The sequence below is a fragment of the Volvox carteri genome (genome assembly GCF_000143455.1).
Source record: "Volvox carteri f. nagariensis unplaced genomic scaffold VOLCAscaffold_10, whole genome shotgun sequence".
NCBI classification, from domain to species: Eukaryota; Viridiplantae; Chlorophyta; class Chlorophyceae; order Chlamydomonadales; family Volvocaceae; genus Volvox; species Volvox carteri.
Window position 1 is genome coordinate 384703 of NW_003307553.1, and position 23977 is coordinate 408679.

Genomic DNA, 23977 nt, shown 5'->3' on the forward strand with positions numbered 1-23977 from the left:
AATATATTCGTGTTACGCATCAGACATCGGCAAAAGGGGTATTTCTGGTTTCGGGAACGGGTCTATTTCTGTCTTCCAGTACAATTTCTGTTTCAAGGCCGCGGAATGAAAATGCAATTTTTGCTATAGTTTGGCATTCGTATACGGCGTACGATCCTATTTCTGCAAGCCGACCGGCTTCGGGAACTCTATTTCTGTTTTCGGGAGTTTCCGTATGACCCGAACTTCCCGAAGCGTTTGCCGATGTCTGTTACGCATGACCGTACTTGGACAGGATCTGTTTATAGGTCATACACCTGTCTATGTTCTGTAAATTAGACAAGCTCCTCAACGTGTGCGTGCGTGTGTGTGTGCGTGTGTGTGTGCGTGTGTGTGCGTGTGTGTGTGCGTGTGTGTGTGCGTGTGTGTGTTTGCATGTGCATGCGTGCGTGCGTGTGTGTGTGTGTGTGTGTGTGTGTGTGTGTGTGTGTGTGTGTGTGTGTGTGTGTGTGTGTCAGCGGTTGTTTTATGCGGAATATATTCCGAATTCGGAAAAAAATGTTCGTGGTCCTGAAAATTAAGAATAAATAACCAAGATGGACTGTTTATGCCAAAGCCGCTAGAATCTTGCAGGAGACATACATGTTAACCTTATCATAGTACTTCAATGCCATGGATACTGTTAGGAAGGTCACGCCCGAAAGTCAACGAGGAATTGGACTGTTTCTGACCGGACCAAACGCTGCAAAATATTCGGACCCAAAGCTCCCAAAACGTGGAAAGAAGATATTAAACTTCACTGAAACCATTAGCGACGTTAATGAAGACGGCCTAGAGGTCGTAGGCAATGTGGACGCAATGCTGCAGCCAGCCGACGACAATGATGCCACTCTGGTTGTCAACAGCGAGCGGGCCAAACGTCCACGTTCTTCATATGGAGACAATCACGATGGGCCAGGAAACACGGGCGTTGAGGGTGATGGCAGCAGCGACCCCGGTGCTACAGCTAAGACTCCTATCCCCACACTCTGCGGCACAAAGACACCCTGACCACAGACACAGCGGGTCGTCAAGGGGCAGAGCGATGGCGTGTGGCTGGAGAAGAAGGACAAGCATCCCCTGGCACTGTGTGTGCGCATGTTCATGCAAGACCTTTATGACCAGCACACGTTCCCCTTTGAGGCGGCACTGGAGAAGTGGAAGGCCGCCAGCAGCAGGGGCCAGTACACAATGAACCGCTAACTAGCATGCAGCATCAACACCAGGGGCTGCAACCAACCGCAGAGGTTGTGTTTGGCGGTTCTGGTTCATGGCTGCTATGCATCATACTTTTGCAATCTGGAAAGTCGTATAGTGTTATCTTTCAACGTGATGCAAAACGAACAACGGTGAACGAACTCTATTTAATCAGTAGGGGTTAACTGGTCTGTGTTTGCTTGGGCTCTGCAACAGCCGTCGCCCATGCTGTAGCAAGCTACATTTCCCTTAGAATATTTTAACGATTACTTTTAACAATAACTGTTAATTTGTTAAACGATCTGACTCAAGTTTCATACATGTTCCGAGTTTCATCACATGTCACGAACTGGGCAGCTGTTAGTAAGCGAATCTAACGGGCTGGGGCCCCGGGCCCCACCAACATTATCCTAGTACGGCAAGGTCCGTAGTAGAGATTATCCGGCAGGTAGGCCGAGATATAAGCTACCCGGGCGGGGTGTTCTGGCCAGACACTGACGTATCACATTACTAGGTGTTCGGAGTTCAAGACTCCGCTGCCGCCGTCTCTAACCGTTACGTACACATCTTATGTACGCTAGTGCTTGCCGCTTGGTTGGACTTCTTCCTACATCGACGAGGACTAATAACTCCACGCTTCCGCTCTGTCAGTCCTCCCGTCAGGTGAGCGACTGCTACACATGCAACCGGGGTTCCTGTCAAAGCATCCAAGTGCGTGCTGCTTCCTGGCGTGCAAGAGACACCTCTATGAAGAGATTGTGGTGTGCACGTGTTGTGACATGCCCCAAACCCTGTATTTGTATGAACTAAACTAAAACTCATGGGGGGGTCTGAGGGGGGAGTAGCCCCCCCCAGCTAGGGTTTTCAGGCCTTTCAGGCATGGCTCCACCCACAGGCTTGTGAATACCGCGTCATCCAAGCACCACTGTGACCTGTCTTTGAACTTGGAGAGCATGTCTGTGTACTGCTGTTGCTGTTCTGAGCAGGGATGCCAGACCAGCTGCACCTCCAGGTCCCAATCCGTGCACTTCATGTACAGCTCATCCACTCATTGCAGGCACAAGCCCTGCCCTTTCATACCTAGCACACACAGGGTTGCGGCCTGGCTGTCAGTGTGATACAGCAACGACTTTCCCGCTAGCAAGTGCAGGCCCTCACACTTAATCCAGTCCAGCGCTAGCATTACCATGCAAAGTTCCCGTTCTGTGCTAGACATTTCCCCCCAGGCCATGCACTCTGAGTCTTCCATACATCATGTGATCAACCGCACAGGATGGGTTGACCCATGATATGGCACTGAGGGCCATCAGGTGAGGCTCCTCCTTCTTGAACCACCAACAACATTGTTTGTCTGTGGCAGGAAGACATGGCAGGTCAAAAGCAGGCAGCGGGCAGTTACCTCGAAACTCCACTGGGTCACCATGCTTCAAGATGTGCAAAGTGTGCACATCTGCCCCTATTGCCTTCCAAGTGGCCAGCCGCATCATGGCCCTAGCATGCAGGGGCACAAAGGTGTTGGACATAGCAGACTACTGCTCGTGCTGCCCCAGAAACTCCATGCCCAGGATGGCAGAGCCCATCACCATGTGGAAGTAAGGGGAGTGCAGGCATAGCCACCACCGTGACCCCCATGGGTGGACCTCGATCTTCTGATCTGCTGAAGAGAAAACCTTCAGCATCGCGTCCAAGCCTTGGACATGAGTTTGGTTACATGTGTCGTCAAGAGGACATCTGCTGTTGTAGCTGCAGGAGTAGACTTGTTGGGTCCGTGGTGGGCGGGAGTTGTTGACCCGCTCCAGACAAAGCATGGGGCATAAACTGCGTCGCAGAACCCCTCGAGGAAATGCCAGTCTGTGACATTCCGGTATAGCTGTGGGTTGCCTCCACCAGCGGAGTCAGGCCTAGCGATACCGGGACGTGCGCCGCCACTAGCACAATGAAATGTGCTCCAATTTGGTGGGCTAACTCTATGGTGCTAGTGTTTTATATTCTCTGCACTCTACCCGATGGGTCTCGCTGACGAGCCGAAGGCACAACGGTAAAGTAGCGCTGGAGGCGCGGGACCCGTTTTGTTAATCAGCGCGCGCTGAACAACAAAAACAGGATAAGCTAACCAGCGTAATGCGCGCTATAAATGACGGCCCTGAGGACACGGGCCGTTGAAAAACAGTTAGACTATCAGCTACGCACTGGGCCTTACGTCCAATTAACCCAGCGTACTTAACGCAGTGAAGACAGGAGCAGGGCCTGGCCGAAATACAGCAGTGACCTCCAATATAATTGATTTAGCACACAGGGTCCGGGTCTACCTAGACATGGTGACCATTCGGCAAGCCCTGCTTTCTGTGAGGGGCGAGGACGCTAGTTCCATTTCGCCAATTGTTGCTGCCCTTTCAGATTTAGGCTTTGACGTAGATGCCGAGGTCAGCGGCGCTTTCCGCCTGCTGAACGCGGAACAAGCAGCAGGCCTCAATCTTCGACAGCGGTTGGCTCTAAAGGCCGCCATCCAAGGTCCGTTGTATGCAATCGCGTACTTAAGCATTGTTAGGCTCGTATCCTGTAAACCGCCACTGCAGGCACGCACTTGTAAAATTTGCGCATGGGGCCGTTAGGAGTGCCATCGGACGCATAGGGCGTTAGGAGTGTCTCGTCAAGCGCTGCGAGAATTGTCCCTCAATTTTGCTGCGGTGCTTAGGCATTGTGGTTGAGAGTAGACAGGACGCACGCCGTTTCCCGCTAGCACGCCGAGGCGCTGGTGGCGAGTTCCAAACCTAGGTTTTGCAGATAGCCTTTGCAAATTTGCGCGTGAAGCTACCTAAGGTGTTAATTCCGATCCGGGGAGTACTCACCTCCTAGAAAATCGCACCAATGTAACACCAGGCAAAGAGTACTCAGGGAGATGCCAGGGAAGCTGATCCCTTCTTACATCTACCGCAGTGGTTCTGGATGAGAATGCCACGCGCTTCTTTTTTGCACTGCATACCATGCATGGTCATGGTCTTCTGAACCGTTAGTAAGCTGTGTGTTCCTTTACAATTTCGTGACAAATGACCTACCTGCATACTGCACCCTCGTTTTTCCTTGATCTACAGCTGCGGCAACTACTGTCCCGCCACCGGGTCCCAGCTCTGGTGAGTTCGCCTCATTTTTATGTTACTTCTTGGAGCTGAATCCTTTGTGTCCTCATTTTTTTCACTAGGTAGTGAAGTGCTAACAGCTTTGGCAATGTTGTGGCTCTGGCTTGCCTATCTACCTTGTAACGACGCAAATGCCAATCTGAGCATCCCGGGTTACGCCTTTGCTGTGTTACAATGGTATCGAGACGGGACCGCACGAATTCCGAAATAAACTTCGGGTCGGCGGTTCGATTCTGGCAACCAGCAAGTCGCAAATTGGCGATTTCATGGTGTAATGGATAAACCAGCGCACTGGCGCGAGGTGGGATGGCTCCTGTGCTCGAAATAATGGCCGAGGACGTCCATTGCTAAGTGGGGGGCAATGTAACGACGCAAATGCCAATCTGAGCATCCCGGGTTACGCCTTTGCTGTGTTACATACCTGCACTTAAGGATGACTTTGCACACCTATCTAGCTATGTATCCTGCCTCTTGTTTGCCCTTCTGGCTGTATGACATCTAAGGGGGGCTGGTTGCTTTATAATGATAACCTAGAGAAAACCCCGGGAATTAGTTCCTACACATACTGGTGCAGCCTCTCTTTGGGTGGATCTGGATAGAAGAGGGCGGTAATGTGTTACCAGGGGGATAAACCCAGGCAGCTGTACCTGCATGAGGCGGCTGGATAATGTATTAAAATGTCGGATCTAAAATAGTGGTAATTTTTTGTCGAAGTTCAATCCTATATAGAGGGAAACTTGCTCTGCAAGTCAATAGATATTTTCCCATGCTGAGTCTCATATCTGTGGTAATAAGTGCCACTTGTGTGTCGACTGTGAGCTTACCACCGACCAAAGAGAGGTCGGTGAAACCCAAGTTGATGACCCCCAACCGAAAACAGAGTTCATTAGACATTTAAGAGAATTTTCCATTTTGCCCTACAGAGGAAATTGAGGCACCCCAGAGTGACCCAAAAGGGTTTGAGTCCTTGTGAAGCATGGCTTCAGGGGCCCCACAATTATCCCTAAGTTTTTTTGCAAAAACTCGAAAGATATTTTAGCGTCAATCTACATGGTTTCGGGTGGAAGGCGGCTGGTAACCAGGTAAGGCCTGCTTGGTTGCCAGTCAAACAACAAGTATGTGCATGAAAATCTCCTCGTTGGCGACTTGACCTGTGCAAAAGCAGAAGCTCAAACATCCTGAGGTGGTTCAGTATGTACACAATGATTGAGCTACCGCGAAGATTGCAGCAGAGTAGGCTGGTCATGGCGGGGGATCTACCTTGGCTGCTATGGGCACAGCTGAGTGTGTCTGAATGGCGACTGCCTGCCTGACTGACCAATGTAAATACTCAAAGCGTGTTGGGGTTGTTTTTCGCTCACGGCTCGCGGCATGGATAAAGCTGCAGTCTCACTGGGATCCGTTCTACTTGGCTCCCCCTGCATGGTTGCTGCCTGCGGCTGCCGGTGAGCATGTTCACGGTGCTGTAGGGTATGGATTGGCACACGGTTGGTTGGGGTCGGGCAGAAGAGTGTTCCTCACGCAGCATGACATCGGCTGAACGCCAACCACTGTTACGGCAGCAGTGCAACACCAAAGCTCACGTTGAAATTGTTGTAGTGTGCATCCGTCTTTGTTTGCACTATTGAAGCACCTTGGGTCGGCATGCCCTGATGCTTGAATCACACACAACCCCCTCCACTGCGTATCAGCATTGTGTGGACACTTTACCACCAGCTGTAAAAAGTACAGCACCCCGCACCCCGCCGTGCAGCTGTGTGCCCCATCGTAACAGCCGTCTCTTACCTTAGCTGTTTGAGCGGAAGCGGAGGGTCTGGTCCACGATTGATGACCCAGCATTAGACGCGAGAACAGATACGGGAAGTCGGAATTTGAAGACATACATCGAGAATGGTGACAGTGGAGTCTTGAACATCCGAACACTGGTATAGTGATACGATAAGTGTCTGGCCGAAGCACTTCACCTGGGTGGCTTAAATGCGGCCCACCTGCCGCCATCTCCATTCCTGGAGTCTTGGTGTCGTATGCTAGGTTGTGATAGCGCAACAGAAAGTGAGTTCGTACAGTTAACGAGTATGATTTGTAACTACGGGACCGTACCGTTACTGTGATTAAGCTTTAATAGCTTAAAGATATTCTAAGGTAAATGTAGCTTGCTACACCCATTGTGATAGTGGCCCACCCTGCACGTTGTCTGGCGACCATGTCTATGATGTGTGCACGCACTGCATCGTCGTTATGTTTGACGATTTAATGCTGCTCATGTTGTACAGCACTGGTGTTCCAGTGAGCCATCCCGCTTGCCCTACCGTGGGCCTTCCGCCTGCAGGTGCTGATTCTGGCACCAGCAACGCTGCAGCAGGTGAGCCGACTGTGCCTGACACAGGAAGGGGGGGAAACAGGTTTTGTGGGCTTGGTGTGCCCGTTTCATTGCAGCACTGGGCTTGAGTGCATGGATGCTCGTTTGTGGGAGAGCACACACTTTCTCTACCCGCCGTAAAGGGGCGGTTCAGTGTTCTGCATGACATACACCTCCTGCTGCCTGAGGGGTGTGACTTATGGCTTGATTCAGCTTGAAGTTGCTTCGTCACTCTGCTGCTCTGCACCCCTTCATTCCTGCCTCCTTTCGTTGTGTTGTGATCCTGCATGCATTGCAACTGGGCGACAGTGGCTGGCTGTTTAATGTGTATGCACCTTGTGGGCATGATGGGCTATCCTTGTGCAGGCCTGCCAGTTTGCAAGCTGCAGCTCCGGCGAGACTCGCAGAACCAGGACCTGTTCTTCTTTGAGCCCATGGACACCAACAGCACTGCAGCTGCCGCAAGTGCTGGCGTGAGCAGCGGGTTTTTCCTGGACCCTGAGGGCAGGCAGATAGATGAGCTGCAGAAGTGGCTGGGCCTTGTCGAGGATGAGCACCGTAATGGCAGACCCATCCCGCCACTGATCATCAATGGTCTGATCAAGGTGGGATATAAAGGCCTGACCAAGGTTGGAGAGCTCCTTGTGCAGCTTGTGTCACCCACATGCAACATGGTTTGGAGTGAGAAGGTTAGGTGTGATAGATGCGATGCATGCAGATGCATGCATCTTTGTGCACCGTTGAGTGATACACAGCTGAGTGACCAAGAGGAATGCACATTTACCTAGCCATCTTGCACCCATCTTGTGCCCGTTGTGCAGAGTGGCAAGTCCTACATGCTCAACAAGGTTCTGCCTGCTGTGGCCAACACCTACTACAGCAGCGGCCGGCAGCATGCCGGCACGGTGCTTTCAGAGCCCAACTTCCTGCATGTCAAGTGCTTGACCTTAGATCGCTGGAGCGGCAGCGGTGTCTTCCTTAAGGGATTCCTCATTAAACTCAAGCGGAGCGCTGCCAACCAGCAGCTCTCTGCTGCCGCCAGCACGCCTGCACCCAGCGACAACTCGGCTGGTGCTGTAGTGGACGCCATTCAGGACTTCATGTGGCGCCTGCCACGGGACCGCCTGAACTTCCTGCTGATTGATGAGGCGCAGAGCTTTTACCTGCTTGAGCTTGAGCGGGATGACTTTTCGCTGCACAGCTTAAAACTGGACATGGACGAAGTGCAGCTCATGTGGCGGTAAATCAGCACAAGGTTTCCCTAACCGTGTCGTGTGATCACATGGGCAAGGATGAGGGGCAATGGCCAGTGAAACGTGCCCAGGCGGAGCTTCACACGAGGGGGCAGAAGGCACTAAGAGGAGATTGCTGCGAGAATCAATTGTACGACATAAGCATATTGCACAAGGGGCAGAGGTCTGCACTAATGCCTACAGCAGGTGTACGACCCAAAGGAGCTGACACATGCACCATTTTCCTTCCCTCAACTGTCGTGTGTACTGCAGCATCTTCAAGAAACTCCTGCTGGACAGCCCCCACTGGGTCGCCTGGGCCATCACGGGCAGCGGCATGGCGACGCTATGGGCCAACATTGCTGCCACCCCGGTAAGCAATTGGTGTTGCAGGGGGGGGGGTAGGAGGCACTTCTGGGGGAACTACAGCTAGGCGAGGGCGTTCTGTATCTGCTTTTTGAATGCAAAAGGACCCAGGAATACATAAGTGTTATTGGTCTCCAAAGTTGGTTGTACGGCAGCGTGTGGGGTGGTGGGTCCGGGGGTCCGGGAACAAAGGGGTCCCGAAACAATGTCACCAGTGGCTAAAACATGTCAATATGGACATCAATCGCTTCACCTTGATGAGATCTATCGATTGCACTAGTCTGCTGTGATGCTAGGGAGGTTAGTTGATGGGGGGCCCTTCAGGCCTGGGGCCTTGTCTCCCAGCACCCCTTGGCACCACACAACACGTGTGAACCAGAGTTGTTTACACGTCTCCTTGCGGTGTGACAATTTGTCATAGGCGCACCGGACAGATTGGGTGCAAGGACTGAGTGGGCACTTGTTGCATGTACGGCAAGAGCCATGGTGGGCCACTGGGCCACGGACCTTCATTGTCACTGTGAACATGTCGATATACCTTCCTAGGCAGTTGTAACAACTGGGTTTATGTAACGTGCATGCTAGAGAAGGCGAGCAAGAAAACGGATGTGCGGATAGCAGACCTGAAGCGGCATCCAGGCCCTCAGCAGTGGCGTGTCGTGCTTCTAGGCCAACATTGCTGGCAGCACAGCTGACGCGGTGGTGCTGTAAACAGCAGCAGCTGTGTGTCGGTGTGAACTCAATCATGTCGCTGAACTACTGGCAAATGTTGTTGTTGTTACATGGTTGTGGGTGCGTTCCCTGTACCTGCAAACCACCCTAGTACGAGCCGAGGGCTCAAGGGCTGCCAAATCGCCTGTAAGCACCATCCTACCTCGCACTTCCAATGAGACAAGTGATGAAGTATACTAACGACCAAAGGGAACGATAGAGTTGCGGTGAGACCATATACGTTCCAGCATCCTTGCCAGGCGTTCAGGTTCCCACTTCATAGCATCCTTCATATGTTCGAAGCGTGGAAAGCCCATATCACATGTGGCAAATGTGTGAACGCAAACTGGCATCCCTGTCTTTTGTGGTTACTGGCCTGCATGCATGCCTGCTTGCAACACTTGTGAATGCTGCGGGCATGTCAGCTTTTGGTGTGGAGCTCTGCTTATGGGCTGCATATTCTGGCGTTGCATGTGAGGCATGTTCCTGGCTCCTGCGTTTGTCCAGGCGCTTAGACTTCGTTATGATGCTGCTTGCTGTTTTTGGAACTTCGGGGTTCCCCTTCGGGTTCCCCATCGGGGTTGACGGCCACGCTTTGGCTACCGAAACTGGTTCTGCAACGCTGACTTAGTTGTGATGGTCCTGCTGTGTGTATTGATTTTGTGTGCTCGTTTCTAAGCTGCGCTTGGGCCATATGTATGGCCTTCGTCCGAGCGGGTTTTCCAACAGGGGGGATGCTGGTGGTGGCTGTGCTCACACAGCTGCTGCTGTGATTGGCTGCACCGCAGTTTTTGTGACGGATATTGAAAGGTCTTAATGCGCAGATCATGCTGGTCTTTTCCTGGGTGAAAATGACTGTTTTGGGCATGTATGGCAGTGTCGTACACATGTGTCATATGACAGTGGGTGGGTGGTCCTAGGGTTGCCGGGCAAAAAATATAGCATGTGTTCCAGAAAAAAGTATGTACCGCCCCCCTTTGGTTGCAGTCCCAGGACCCAGCGCCTTAAGGTGGACCCTCAGCTCACTTCCCGCCTGCTTCATTGTCACAACCCCAGCCATGACCCCCACTCAGCTTCTCATGCTCCCCCCCCAGCCTTTCCTACCCATGACTGTAGCTTCTGTAGAGCTGAACACCTCTGCTGTGCACGGCCGCAGACCAACGGTTTTGCCCTAATTTCGCACCACCACCGACTCAACCTGAGCGCCACGGTGTCCAAGGATGTGCTGCAAGTCGCCTGGGAGCAGCTAAAGGCCCAGACCAAGCGCTGGGATCCGGCACTGCCAAGCGACCTTGTCTGGCGGTCACCGCCGCAGATCGCCATGCTCGCCTACTTGAGCCGCTGGTGGAGTTCCAAGTGGCATAGCACAGCTGAGCGGCTGGTCGAGCACGGCATGATAATAAAGTTCACCCAGGTGGGGGCTGCATAATGCATTCCTGCAAATGGGACCGGGTGCAAAAGCCTGGTCAGGCACTGGCTGTGAGAGTGTGCTTCTTGTGCATTGAACAGCAGCTGGTGGAGCCAGACAGCTTTGACTTAGCAATCCCCGATTGCTGCATGTGATTCCTATTCAGGTGCTGATAGACCTGCGCATGGCGCTGCAAGTGCCGACAGACCCATGCATGGTGGTGCCAGTGCTGGGCCAGCCTACTTCACAGGTGCTGCTCCTGCGTGAGCTGTTGGACCCGATGGCTGGAGTGGAGCACGCCAAGCTCCCGCCGGCGTTTGAGGCACTGCTGTCCAGCTTCACCACTGAGCGTAACGGCAGGCTATACCTGGATAACCTGCTGTTCGCTCAGGTGCTGCAGGTACGAGTGTAAAGCAGTGTTCGACACCCCGTATGGGGCCTGTAAATTTTTGGCCTTTTTTCGGTATCCCCGTCAGGGCCCATAGGACTTTTCGGTGGCTCCCGTAAGGATTTTGGGGCGCGAAGCGCCCCCTACGGGCGGCCCCCGGGCTGGCCGAAGGCCGGTTACGGTGGCTCCCATAAGGATTTTAAGGATTTATAAAAGGCCGTACGGGGCCCTGTAGGGGAGAGGACGGACCATATAAAGGATAAGGCCACACACTTGATTTACTACTTCGTGTGGGGATGTTGGGACCTGCTGCTGATACCAGGGTGAAGCCACTGATTGATCAGGCTGCTGAGATCTACTCGTGTAAGGGCTATACAGGCATTATTCACAAGTTGTTTTCTGACGTTAGCAAAACTAATTTGAATCCATACGGAGAGGATGATAATGAGGAGGTTGCGACTGACCCAGAGATTGAAGTACTGGTACAAGCAACATACCCCGCTAGTGATGATGAGGCTTTTAGTGACAGTGACTACAAGACCGACGTAGAATGAGATACCGATGAGTCGTGCGTGGATGAGGATTTTGATGATGAGGAGGAGGACGAGAAAGGGGAGCAGAAGGGATGGGCGGCCGCGGTGGCCAAGGCGCTTGGCTTTCGCTGAGTGTGCCGTGTCCCCGTGTGTAATGGTTCACGGGAAAATAACGAAAATAACGATTTACAGGGCAAAAAAATGCAAAGCGTCACTTTCCACAGCGTTTCAGCCAAGGACAGTGTCCCCGTAAAGGTTTTGCGGGTTACGGGGGCCCCTGTAAGGTTTTCGGCCAGTACAGGAGCCTGGTATGGGGGCCCCTCCATAAGGAAAATTTGGGAGGTACGGGGGATCCCGCAAGTTTCAGGAAGGTCAGTGTCGAACCCTGGTGTAAAGCCAACACATGCCCATGTACATCAAGGATACCTTCTGAGTAGCACATGTTCACCAACCAGGAGGCCCTAGAGGCTTGGTGGACGAACACACAGAGGGCCAATGCATGCAGTTGTTGTGTTCAGGTGCACACCTGGAGAAGTGGGCATTTGAGGCGCTCACCTGGGTGTCCGTCGGTTCTCAAGGCATGCAGGGTGTTGCTGCAACACAGGATCAGAAGGGTTTCTGGGACTCAGGAGACTGGACTGTGCGAGGCTAAAGGATGCCAACTTGTACTGCTGCCCTACACACAACATACTCACTACCTGTTGCCGCCTGCTCTTCCCTGCTCAGGCGGCCACCACGGAGTCTGGGGAGCTGTTGGAAGAGATCATTGCCATCCCGTCGTTCAGCTCCACGATGTTCAGGGAGCTGGTTGTGCTCGGTGAGTGCTGCAAGGATGAGAACTTCGACAGCTATGAGGACCTGCACAGCCTCCTGGAAGCCATGGCATCTGCACTGGCGCTTACACCGGACAAGCTACTGAAGGTGGACTGGTTCATCCAGGTAAGAATGCCAGTGAAGGGTGTTGGGGCGTGTGTGGGGGGTGGGTGAGTTGCCATACTGCGAGATTAGCGAGTCTGGCCAGGAGACCCACAGCAGAAGGAAAGGAGGAGGAGGTTAGGAGGCTACAGTCGCAGACAGCATCATGTTCACCTGCAAAACACAGGAGGAACGGTAACAAGGCGGCCAGGAAACTGTTGGCAGTGTGTGCCGCTGGCTAGGGGAAAAGCGGGGTTCCAAACAGGGTGGCCAATCAGAAAATGAGCAAGCAAGCTTGTGAGGTGTTAGGAGGGTGCTTGCAGTAGTCACAGGACTACTGCAGCACTCACGGGTCAACAGTAGCGCTGCTTGTGGTGCCAAGGGGTTTTAGGGTTTTAGGGTGTGCAGCCAGCCAACAGGGCCAGGTCGCAATGCTGCTGGCCTGTACACCCCTGCTTCCCATGGAACTGTGTTGATCATGGCGCTCAGTGCTCCATCTACCTGCAGGTCCTGGACCACCGCTACAACAGCCATGACAGCAAGGTCAAATTTGAGGAGGACTATGGGGCTCAGCCTGACATCAAGGTTGGGCTTCGCTGGTTCCACGTGCTGCTGTCCAACATCCTCAGCCATGCCCCTATCCTGGAGCAGGAGGAGTTCCTGCGGGCCTACCCCTCAGAGCTGGCTGCATTCCACAGCAGTGGTCGCATCAGTGCAGCACTGACCAAGACATACGAGCCCAGGCGCAGTTGTGACAGCAGCAGCAGCGGCACCCAGCACGGTGGCAGCAGTGGTGCCCAGCATGGCGGCAGCAGAGATGAAGGGCGTGGTGTAATGGCAATGGCTGACAAATGCACACCTGTGTGCCTGGCCCCAGTGGCAGGCTGTAGTCAGCGTGGGCCTCTGGTTCACACGACCGGCAGGCATGGGGTGTGGGGCCAGGGAGGGCTGCGGGCAGCCACACTTGCACCGCGCCTGCATGTGCAGCACTCGTTCTTTGCACGATCTGCAGCAATAGGGCTGCGGCTACCCTGATGAGGGTGCCCCTACCAGCCACCACTGACTGCTATGTGCCGTGTGCAGCTGATGTTGGCGGCTGTAGCTCCAGCAGGTGGAGGGGACTACCCTGGGCTGTCAGGGGCAGGCTACCTGATGCTTTTGGTGTGTGGGGAGGGGGATTGAGCTGCCGGTGTCCAAAGTCCATGTGTGAAAAGCGGGGCAGACTGAAGGAGGACTAATGGGGAGACCGGTAATCCTGAGCTGCGCTGGACGGTGTTCACCTGCCACCTGTAGTATGCTGCAGTGTTTTTCCCCAGGGTGGTGTGACTGAGACCCGTGGTGAGACCATGGTATAGCAGCAGGGCCAGGAGTTTGGATTCCCTGGTGTGTTGTGGCAGGGGGAAGACGACACTGAGTTTGAAGTTTCGGATTTACAGGGGGGAGAGACAGGTTGGTCGTTGCTTAGTGGCGCTGGCTATGTGACATGATTGGAGAGGGTATCATTACCTGGCATATTGCAGTGCACGGAAGGGACTGCGAGCCACCTGATAACCTCATGAGTAGCTTTTATGTATTGATCAATGTATGCGTCATCCTGAAGGTGATGGGTGGTGGCAGCCGGTTTACGAAAGTAGGTGGACTAGCACACAGCATGGAAGACCTGGCATTATGAAGAGTTGCTTAGACAAACCTACTGATTGAATGCACGATGTTTGGCTGTAATGCACCTAGCAGCTTGACCGTTGCCATTCATGAACCTAAACCACGTCATTGTTCGTGAAAATACCAGAGCTGTACTGTCCAAGATTACATGTAAACAAAGCTATGATTGCATATATACTTGGGCTTGCTTAGGGTTATCTTCTGCCTTAGTCATTGGTCTGCAAACCACCTAGTCGTATTCAAAGTGACCATTGTAAGATTCCTTCAATATTTTGGGGTTCTATGCATCTTTCACGCTGGCCATCGACACTTGCTCTGATAGCTTTCCAACGCTGCTGAGCATATGATATGTGTTGCCCACCCCCAACAGCAGGCAAGCACGGCCCTATTTAGGCTGCCCAGCCGCTAATCAGATGGCAACCTGTTGGACCCCGCCGCTGTGTCATCTTTAGGGTTGCAGGTGCATTAGAAGTTAGAAATAATATTAAATTAAACTAATTAGAATTCTAATGAGAAAGTTAGAAGACCCCTAGAGAACAGAACGTTCTAATGTCGTACACCCATTAGAATGGCTATTCAGACCGCCTCCGCAGCCTGCAACGGCACATTTTTCTAGGAAAAATGGCTGATGCTGATGCTGGGCCATCAAAACCACCAGTTTCGAAGACTCCTAAAGCAACATACACTTATGGCAACAAGGAGCTAGACGCTCCAGCCTACGCGGAAGCCCTGAAGAGTGCAAAAGCGAGAGGCAGTGCTTCCTGGTGGTCGTTTTTCACCGTGATCTTGACAGAAGGAGTCATGAAGCTGAAGTGCACCATTTGCGGCGAGGTGCTGGGTGCCAAAAATCCGTCTGCAACAGCTCCCAACCATCTTAAGAAGCACAGCAAGGCAGCAGGCAAGGCGCAAGCGCTGGCGTCACAGGAGGGCAGCGAGGCGGAGGGCGCCACACCTGCAGTGCCGTCCGGCACGAAAAGGTCTCGCTCATATGACGGCACGCCCACTCCATCCATGCGGCTTTTCATGCCATCTGCCAACCAGATATACGTCTTCCTGAAGAATCTGGCCTTGTTCTTCTACACCACCAACATCGCCCTTCACCTTATCGAGAACCCCTACCTCGTTCAGGCCTGTGCTGCCCTGGGGGTCACACTGCCCAGCCGCTGGAAACTAGCAACCACTATGCTTGACGAGGCGCACGCGGAAACAGTCTCTGAGGTTGAGAAAGAGTGTGCGGCTGGGGAGGGGCTTGCGTGTATTGCCAGTGACGGTTGGCGGAGCCGCGTTGTGCTGGTTGGTACCCCACTCATCAACATCATGTCGCTGTTTATCGGCTGGACGTGCAGGGGGAGTGAAGGAAGGGGCCCTGGAAGCCTTGGGGCAATTTGCATGAGTTGATGAGGATTTTGCTAGAAGTTTTGGGGCGACAGATTTGGCATGTCCGGACTGTGTGTTGGGTGTTGCTTTGCAGACAATTAGGACTGGACTCTTGGACTCTTGGTTCAGGTACCAAAGATGTTGGGAAGGCGTACGCAGAGACAGTTTAAGACAGTCTAAGACAGTTTAAAGGCGAAATTAGTGACCCAGAGGTCACTTCGACCGGGGGTTTGGCTGAGAAGTCCTGCTTACGGGTGTCGTAGCCCCGTAAAAACCGTTAAAAACACCTGGGTTAGCATCTGCCGTAACCATGGTGAAACTCCGAAGTGAAAAGTCGCCCTCCCTGAGAAGTTACCCCAGGTCTTCTAATATTATTTCTAACGTTCTAATTAGAAATAATATTAGAATTAGTAGAGAACGCCTGCCATTCTAATAATCTATGCAACCCTAGTCATCTTGCCGCTCGCCCGCCCCCCTCGTCCTTTATGATTGCCAGGAACAGCTATGAGTCCTCTTCCCTTTCTACACGCTCTCTACTGACTCCATTTGCCTCCCCTCTTCCCCTGATATGCCTGGGACTGCTTACCTCCCCCTTAATCCGTTCATCTTCCCTACCGGGTCTCCCCTCTCTCCTCTCCCCTACAGCAGTGATCCGTTGGCGGCCTACACATCTGCACCTCGCCCTGCAGCTGTCACAGATTTTGAAAAACGTTCGGCTGTCTAAGCATCGACATCATGGTTGTGGAACCCTGCCTGGGGCCCATCGTTGAGGCATGAAAAAGACTACCGGATTCATGCGAGGAAATGGCCACTTATGCGTGCAGGGTTTGTTGGAAGATTGCGCTGCATCGCTGCCCCGGAAGTAGACCGCTGTACGGGTACGAATTTGTGTCTGACGTCAAGCTCCATGGAAACCCGCTGCTCGTGGCGGCACTTTAGTATTGGGATGCTGGAATGAAAGGTAAAAGGCATAAGATTACCACGGAGAGGTTCTGATTTTGTAGCGCCTGAAAGCCATGTCCTCGCTCGGTGTTTGTTCATACTCAAGGTGCGAACATCAGAAGATCTGAGTTAGGAGCGGGTTTATAAACATCTTTAAAACTTTTGTGTTTGCGGGTGTTAAGCAGGTTGCGCTATGTCGAAACCGGTAGTCCGTGTATCGATTTTGTTTACCGGTTAAGGCGTTCCTGCGCGCACAGCAGCCTTCAGCTGCATGTTATTGCCTGGATGCGATTCATATATAGCGGTGCATAATGCAGAACACAGAGCCTACCCTGGCAACGAAAGGTGCAAAAAGGGTTTACGACAGCGCCAGGGATTACGGCAACTGAATTTACGATAGACAATCCTTTGACTATCCTCTCCCTCACAGCGCACATTGGTGTGAGCGACGGAATAATCTCTGTACATCTTGGTAACAGTTTCATAGCTTCAGTGCAGGCAACGTGCGAGTTGGCACAGACTGTTCACTTGTTGTTGACATCGTTCCGCTCTCTATCAACCAGTCAACTGCGTTTCATATATGGTATAGCAGAGTGCCGTGAAAATAGGCAGAGGCGTTTGATTTGGGTTGCTTCGCTACTCCACACCAGAGCGCTGCTCCACACCAAGACACAACCTTGAAACAAGCACATGAATTGTACTACGTCCTGATCAGATGCTTCATACTCCGGGAGTATAACCTCTATGGTTTCTGACCCGGCCTGTGGGCCCGCTTGACCTTCTGTATCTGCTGGCGTGATTTCCCTGGCCTGCTTTTTATCCTTCAAAGCTTACTATGAGCGATAGTAAGTAAAGAACGTAAGCTTAACATCGATCACGCCTTGGCATGCCAAGGTCCAGCCCAGCCGAAGTCGCAATGCAGTCACCATTCCCCTAGTCCAGGACTGCTGCCGGACAGGACAAGTCAACGGGCCCCTTTGATCCCCCAAACCTGCTACCTGGAGCTGATCATGCAGTTCACCGTGTCCTTGTCTAGACCGCTTTCATGCAGGTGCACTGTCCCGCCCCACTTTCCCATCTTCATGGTTCGCAGGCAAGCGGCGCCGGAGCGACTCCCGCTCGCCGCCGGCCGCGCGGAACGGCAAAGGCGCGTACGACAGCTTGGACGAAGGCCGCTGCGGCGGTGGACGCCGCAGCAGCCGCCACGACAACCAGGACTACTACGACCATAATCGCGACCGCGATTTGGACCGGGAACGGGGTCGCAACGGTGGCGGAGCCCGCCAGCATGGTGACCGGGAGTACGACGGCGGTGTCGGAGGCGGCAGGGGCCGTACATTGAAGGAAGAGCCGTCGTCCGAAGCCTTGGGACCTCGATTCGGAAGTGATCGAGGAAGGGATCGAGGCCAAGATCGGGATAGGGCCCGGGAAGGGGACCGACGGGAGCTGGACGGCTCGTACGGCGGCGGCGGCGGCGCCAAGCGCGAAGCACAGGGCATGGAACGTGACGTCCGAGAGGCCAAGAGAGATCGGGGCGCCAACGGCGATTGGAGCGACCCCCCCTCCGCTGCTGCAGCCGGTGGTCGCCGCAGTGGCAGCGGTCGTGATGGTGGTGAAGCTTCAAGGTACCTGTCCGCTGAGGAGCGGGAGGACAGACAGCGGCAAGAGGAGGAGGCGGCAAAACCCAAAGCACCAAAGGTCCGTTGGCGGTTGGGTTGGTTGACGGTTGGGAAGCACGTGAGCGATGTCATGGGGTATGGCCCGCGTGGCGTGGCGTGGCGTGGAGTATATTGCTGATGGCACCGCGTCGGGAACTTCGGTACGGCTATAGTTGTAGGGGATTGTGTTGGTGGTACGGCATTACGGAAGGCTTCATCCTGTACGAGATTAGTTACGCGCAGGGCACGACGCTGGGTACGAGCGCTACTAACAAGTTACAAGTTGCGCACACACGAGTGCGGGGGTGTCCGTAAAAGCCATTGGGGGGGCCGATGGACGGTAAATCGCTTCTAGTGCAGTTACACGGTGGACCATCATTGTCCTCCCTCGTCCGCTTGAGCATGAAGCACCTTAGAGCAACGTGCAGGGTCTCCCAGACTTCCGAGAGGAACCTGGCTAGCGCCAGGGGTGGGACCTCGGTCAAATCGTGCGCACGTTGTGCCCTTGAGCTACTACTACCCGGGTATAGCCCTACATGGGGGTTTTTTAGCGGCTGAAGGAGGATAGCCCTGGGACGGGTTTCGGAGCCCTTCGGAGGAGGGGGCTGAACTGGGTCGTACGTGTCGTACAGCTGCAGGGGTAAGGGGATTGTGGCGTAGGGATTTGTCTGTCTTTCCATTTGTGAAATTAAGTATCTTAGGGATCACCTCTCCCCCCTTCCCTACCTTTACTTCTTTACGGCTTGGCATTTTACTGCTTTTCTTCCGCGCTTATTTTAGTCTTGGCGGCTAGGTAGGTAGTTTTCCGACATCATCTTCACTACGTCATCCCGAGGTCGCCGCCTTCAGGAACGCCTTTTGGTCAGTTCTACTCTTGGTACACTCTTGCCCTGGCAGCAGGTTCGTCTTTCCCCCTTCCCTCCCACCAATCCCCCCCCCCCTTCCCTCTGTGTATGTGTGTGTGTACGTATGTATGTATGTATGTGCCATACAGGAGGCCCCCAACCTGGGGCTGTCCGGCAAGCTGGCCGCAGAAACCAACAAGGTGAGTGCGTGATCGGGTGGCGGGGTGTGATGAGCCGGAGGCGGCTGACCCAGCTGACCCGCGGGTCGGCAGATGGGTCAAGAGAGGGCTTCTATTTTGCTTTGGAGAAGAGTGGGGAAGATTGGGACCTGCGGGGTCCGGTGTGTCCGGGGGAGGTGGATGGTCGCGTCGTGGATGGCCGTCAGACTGGAAACCCCTCCACAGCACAGTACAGCATGGTCCAACATGGACAGCATGGTCCAACAACACAACTTTGGAGGGAAAGGAAAGGAAAGGAACAGGAAAAGGAAGCAAAGCAAGTGAAAGGAAAGGGAAGCTCGAGATAAGAAAGTCGCGCGTGTTTCCGTTTTCAGTGGGCCCGGAGCCCGCGGCCTTTCGTTGCCATGTTATCGCATCGTACTGTATGTATGTATGTATGTATGTATGTCCTGTACGCCGTGTTGGAAGTTACCTGACGGTGGCGATGACGATGGTCTTGATGTGATGGCGTTGAGGATGTCGGGGTTGTACGTGTATGCATGCGTACGTACGTATGTATGTGTGTATGTATGTACCTGGCAGGTGGCTGGCGGTGTGGAGCTGAAGCACGTGCCGCCACCGGAGGCCCGACTCCCCGACAAGAGGTGGCGGCTGTACATATTCAAAAACGACCAGCTGCAGGACGAGCCGTACAGAATCCACAGGTACGACAACGGGTGTTTTGAAATTTGCACTGGCTGCTTGGTGAATGATATCTTGCGTTGCAGTGCTGGCCTGAAGGGCCGAGCGGAGGAAGGGGGGGTGTTTCGCAAGGCCACGCAACCCCCCTGGAGGCTCCCCCCAAGGACATCTTCTTGCCCTTGACCCTCTTCCCCCCTCCCTAGTCTTTCACACAGTCTCACCTATTAAGTAATATTCCGCTCCTCACCCTCCTCCTCCTCCTCACCCTCCTCCTCCTCACCCTCCTCCTCACCCTCACCCTCGCCCTCCTCCTCCTGTACACACCCTCTCCCGCCAACCCCTCTGCCCCCTCTCCCTCTCGCCACCACCACCACCTCCTCTCCCCCCCCCCTGTTCCACCACCTCCAGGATGAACCATTACTTGTTCGGTCGGGATCTGCAAGTGGCGGATATCATCACCGCACATCCCTCCTGCTCCAAACAACACGCGGTGCTGCAGTTTCGGCTAACAGAAAAAAATGACGAGCTCGGGCGGCCAGTCAGTGCCGTACGTCCGTACCTTTTGGATCTTGGAAGCGTCAACGGAACCTTCTTAAACGGTGTGTGGGATCGGGGTGGCGGGTACAACACGTCTTCCTGGATCCGGATCTGGAATCCCGTTGATGAGAGATGAATCCGGCATATGACTTGTGATCCAACACTGCGAATTCTGTGGAGGTTGGTGTTTCGGGTGCCCCACCTCGGGTGTTGCCATCCTCCTCTCCCTAACCCTCTCCCATCCTCTCTGCTCTTTCCGATTGTGTACCCCCGCGCCCCGCTCATTATTTCCTCAGTTACCCCAGCCCGCTGCCCTTGCTGACCCCCACAATGATGCCCTAAACACCCGGCACCGGCACCATGATGGGGTCGCCAACAGGCGAGCGGCTCGAGCCCCTTCGGTACTACGAACTGCTGGAGAAGGACGTCGTACGGCTGGGGCAGAGCTCCAGGGAGTACGTCCTTCTGCATGACAAGTCCGGAGACGAGTAGTTAGCGGCACCACTATCACCACTAACACCGCCGTCGGCAGTAGCGGCAACAGCGGCCCGGCGGGGTGGCAAAATGCATAGTAGTGATGGCAATGGCAGTAGCGATGTGCCGATGTTGCGGTGTATGGAAAACACACACACACATTAAGACACACACACACACACAAAAGACACAAAACACACACGAACACACAAACACACACACACAACTATCTCTCTTCTAACTGACCAAAAAAGACGTACGTACCTGACCCACTGGGAATTCACATGCAGTCGAACACATCTGATGTGTGTGTGTGTGTATGGTGCGACATCCTCCCAAGGGGGGACCTTCTTAGAGTTGCTCCCCGGGGGGGGGAGGGGGGTAAGACGAAGCATAGACGTTTGACGCGAAGGAGGCGCGGGGGAGGGGGGCGAGAGGGGATTGCTGTTGGGTTTGGTGCTGGGCGCACAGTCCCCTTACACTCCCCGGGAAAGGGGCCGCCATGGGGGGGGGAGGGGGGCTCGGATGACTGCTGGGTGGGGCCCTTCTATGGGGTTCTGTTCTTCTATAATTAGAATAAGTAAAAGAATTTTAATGACAATGTTGATTGTGTGGTGGCGAAAAACATTCCTCACGGGTTTCGACCCCAGGTGTTTCAACTCGGTGGTTGCATGGCTATGGCTCGGTGGCTACTTGGTGGGCGGACAACTGGCGGAACTCCAACAATGGCTGGGGCTGTGGGGGGTCGGGAGATGTTGGGTCGCTGTACATATCGTTCAGATCCTCCACCTGGGGTGCGGTCTTCGTAGGGTGGTGTTGTGCATTATTGTTATCAGTCTTGGGGTGTGGTGGCGGTTGGTTTTCCCGGTTGTCATGTGTAATGTGTAACGGTCATGATGATGAGAGGTCATGAAAATGAGTGCAAGGCTGTTATATTGGTTCGCGCACTTGGTGCATTTGGAAACGTGCCCTCCTCCTTCCCCGCCCAGCCCCAAAGCGGAGTGCCATTCCTTGGAATCTCTCGCCCACCCACCTTCATGTATTCATTATACAGAGGGTTCCATTTACAAGTGTACGAGACACGTACGACACGCGTACGATTGAGCGCGCGACACCCGTCATGAAGCATAACCCTTTTGTCTGTCTGCGCCGCCCCAATGCTCTGGAAGCTTCCACAGCTTCAGACCTTTCCGTGCCTGTTCTCCCTCCCTCACACCCCCCTACGGGGCCCTACGGGGCCCCCAAGGATTCGAAACTGCCCTTCGTGGTGGCCCTCGGCATATGATGTCTCTCTAAAAGCGGTCGTTCTAATCTAATCTGGTTGATCATTAGGATATTGTATAAGGCACCTCTGTTGTTGTTGCGAATATGTGGCGGTGTGTGGCACCGGCCTTTTTAAACCGGCCCCCCCCCGCCGCAATGTGGCCTCTCCTCCAGGGCGGTCTACACACCCCTCCGCCGGCCTTGTGGTGCGGGTAGGCTGTTACCATACGCACACACACACATACATACATACGCATACACACACATATACATACGCATACTCATATACGGGCGCGTCGAGGTATGTTTTTATAAAAGGTTTTTAGCAGAGCTGCAGGAATCCGGTACTCCTACTCCTTAGATGCTACTGCTGGCATTGATGCTGTTGCCAGTGTTGCTGTTGTTGCTGCTGCTGCTACAGCTTTATACTTAGGGGTTTAGGGCATTCAATGACGTATTCAGTCGAATCTCACGAGCTGCATCCGTCCCGACCACCCCCCCTGGCGCACACACACACAGACACAGACACACACACACATACACGCGCGGAGGAATATATATTCCCCCCCCGCACCACACGCACGCGCAGTGAGGCGATAAAACATACATACACGAGCGGTACATGGTCGTACATGGGCCTCTAACAACTAACAACGTCGCTCTCCATTCGCACCAAATTTCAACTACTATCGCCGTACACTTGTTGTTACCCCTCCTAATCTCCTCTTTTACTGTTCCTCTTTGTTCCCGTACTCTCCCTCTGCTGTCCCCTCCGCTCTAACTCAGCGATCTGGGGCACTAAGAACTTCTCCTTAACCCCCCCCACACAAAAAAAACACAAGACACGGCATGACACGCCAAAATTGGAAATGCCGTTAACCCGGGGCCCCCCAGCCCCGCCCCCCACTCTCAATCAGCCAAATGGTCGGAAGCCCCCCCAACGGTGCGCCCTCTGTCTCCCCTCCTCCTTTCGCCCCTCCCCCAGCCCCGCTACCCCGGTGCGCATCCTGCCGTACTGCCCCGCCGTACAACGAAACAATACACGCACACACGCGTATGGACACACACGCCCACGCGCGCTCTCCACCCCTCCCCCTCAGGCTGGCACCCTGGAGGCGCCTAATGGCCCAATGGCGCGACCTTGTGTGTTCCGTTCCGGACCCCTCCTTCCCACACACACACCCTCCACCTCACCCCCTCCACCCCCTCCACCAGCACCATAATGATGATGATGATGATGGTGTGACGTCATCAAGTCAATGATGACGATGAAAGCTTGATGAAAACTTCCGGATAGAACCATCGCGCGGAGGGGTAAAGGTGGGGGAGATAGATAGATAGAGAGAGAAGAGACAGAACCCGTCGCGAGCTGAACAGAAAGCTATCAAACAACGACAACAACAATACTAACAACTACTGCATTGACGTGTGGTCGAGACGACACCGAACCGTATCTGAAACATCTAAATACAAAAATATGAAGATGTTGTAAACTAATATCTAAAACACCGGGAAGGGAAGGGAAGGGGGCACATCGCAGAAGTTGAAGGAGAGACTGGGTGTCGTACAGCGTGTAAATTGTACGGCATGTCACGCCAACGCACCACCACAAATGCACCTACCTTACCTCCATTATGATCACCAACTACTAACCCAACTACCAAATTACCCAATAACGAACAACCGCTGCCCAGTACAACACTACGGGTGGGGTGGCGCGGGGGCCGCTTACCATGCGCAGCAACACACACACACACACACACACACACACAACCCTTCTCCACAGGCCCACGTGTTCCTCTTCCCCCAATTTCCTCCCCATCCAACCCTGCTCCTCCAAACTCACCAACCACCCCAACACCTCCCGCAGCACTGGACTAGCGGCGCTACCCCTGTCTGACTACCCCGCGCCACCCCACATAGGACGAAGAGGATTCCGATCCTCCGCCCCCACTCCCTGCTCGCTCCCGGCTGGGCAGCGCGTGTGGTGGTGGTGGTGGTGATGGTGGTCGCCTTGCTGGTTAGGGCGGTTGTGGGGCCCCCACCCTCACCATAACCCTATATCCCCTTCCCTTCTCTCCTCTCCTCTACCTCC

General features: G+C 53.9%; 2 protein-coding genes across 2 annotated transcripts; both read left to right on the forward strand.

Annotated features, from left to right (window-relative positions):
• Positions 1 to 1785: 1785 nt before the first annotated feature.
• On the forward strand, positions 1786 to 14335 carry VOLCADRAFT_103891 (uncharacterized protein; the record flags this gene model as incomplete). Its single annotated transcript, XM_002948378.1, has 15 exons — positions 1786 to 1878; positions 2488 to 2525; positions 2576 to 2727; positions 3613 to 3726; positions 4308 to 4346; positions 6682 to 6714; positions 7078 to 7316; positions 7533 to 7951; positions 8217 to 8316; positions 10177 to 10434; positions 10595 to 10828; positions 12076 to 12288; positions 12772 to 13245; positions 13348 to 13425; positions 14300 to 14335. The coding sequence occupies 15 exons, from the start codon at positions 1786 to 1788 to the stop codon at positions 14333 to 14335; spliced, it is 2520 nt and encodes an 839-aa protein (XP_002948424.1).
• Positions 14336 to 18876: 4541 nt separating this feature from the next.
• VOLCADRAFT_58215 (uncharacterized protein) lies at positions 18877 to 20637 on the forward strand (the record flags this gene model as incomplete). Its single annotated transcript, XM_002948379.1, has 4 exons — positions 18877 to 18948; positions 19510 to 19643; positions 20017 to 20207; positions 20525 to 20637. 4 exons carry the CDS (start codon positions 18877 to 18879, stop codon positions 20635 to 20637), a joined length of 510 nt encoding a protein of 169 aa, XP_002948425.1.
• Positions 20638 to 23977: the final 3340 nt, after the last annotated feature.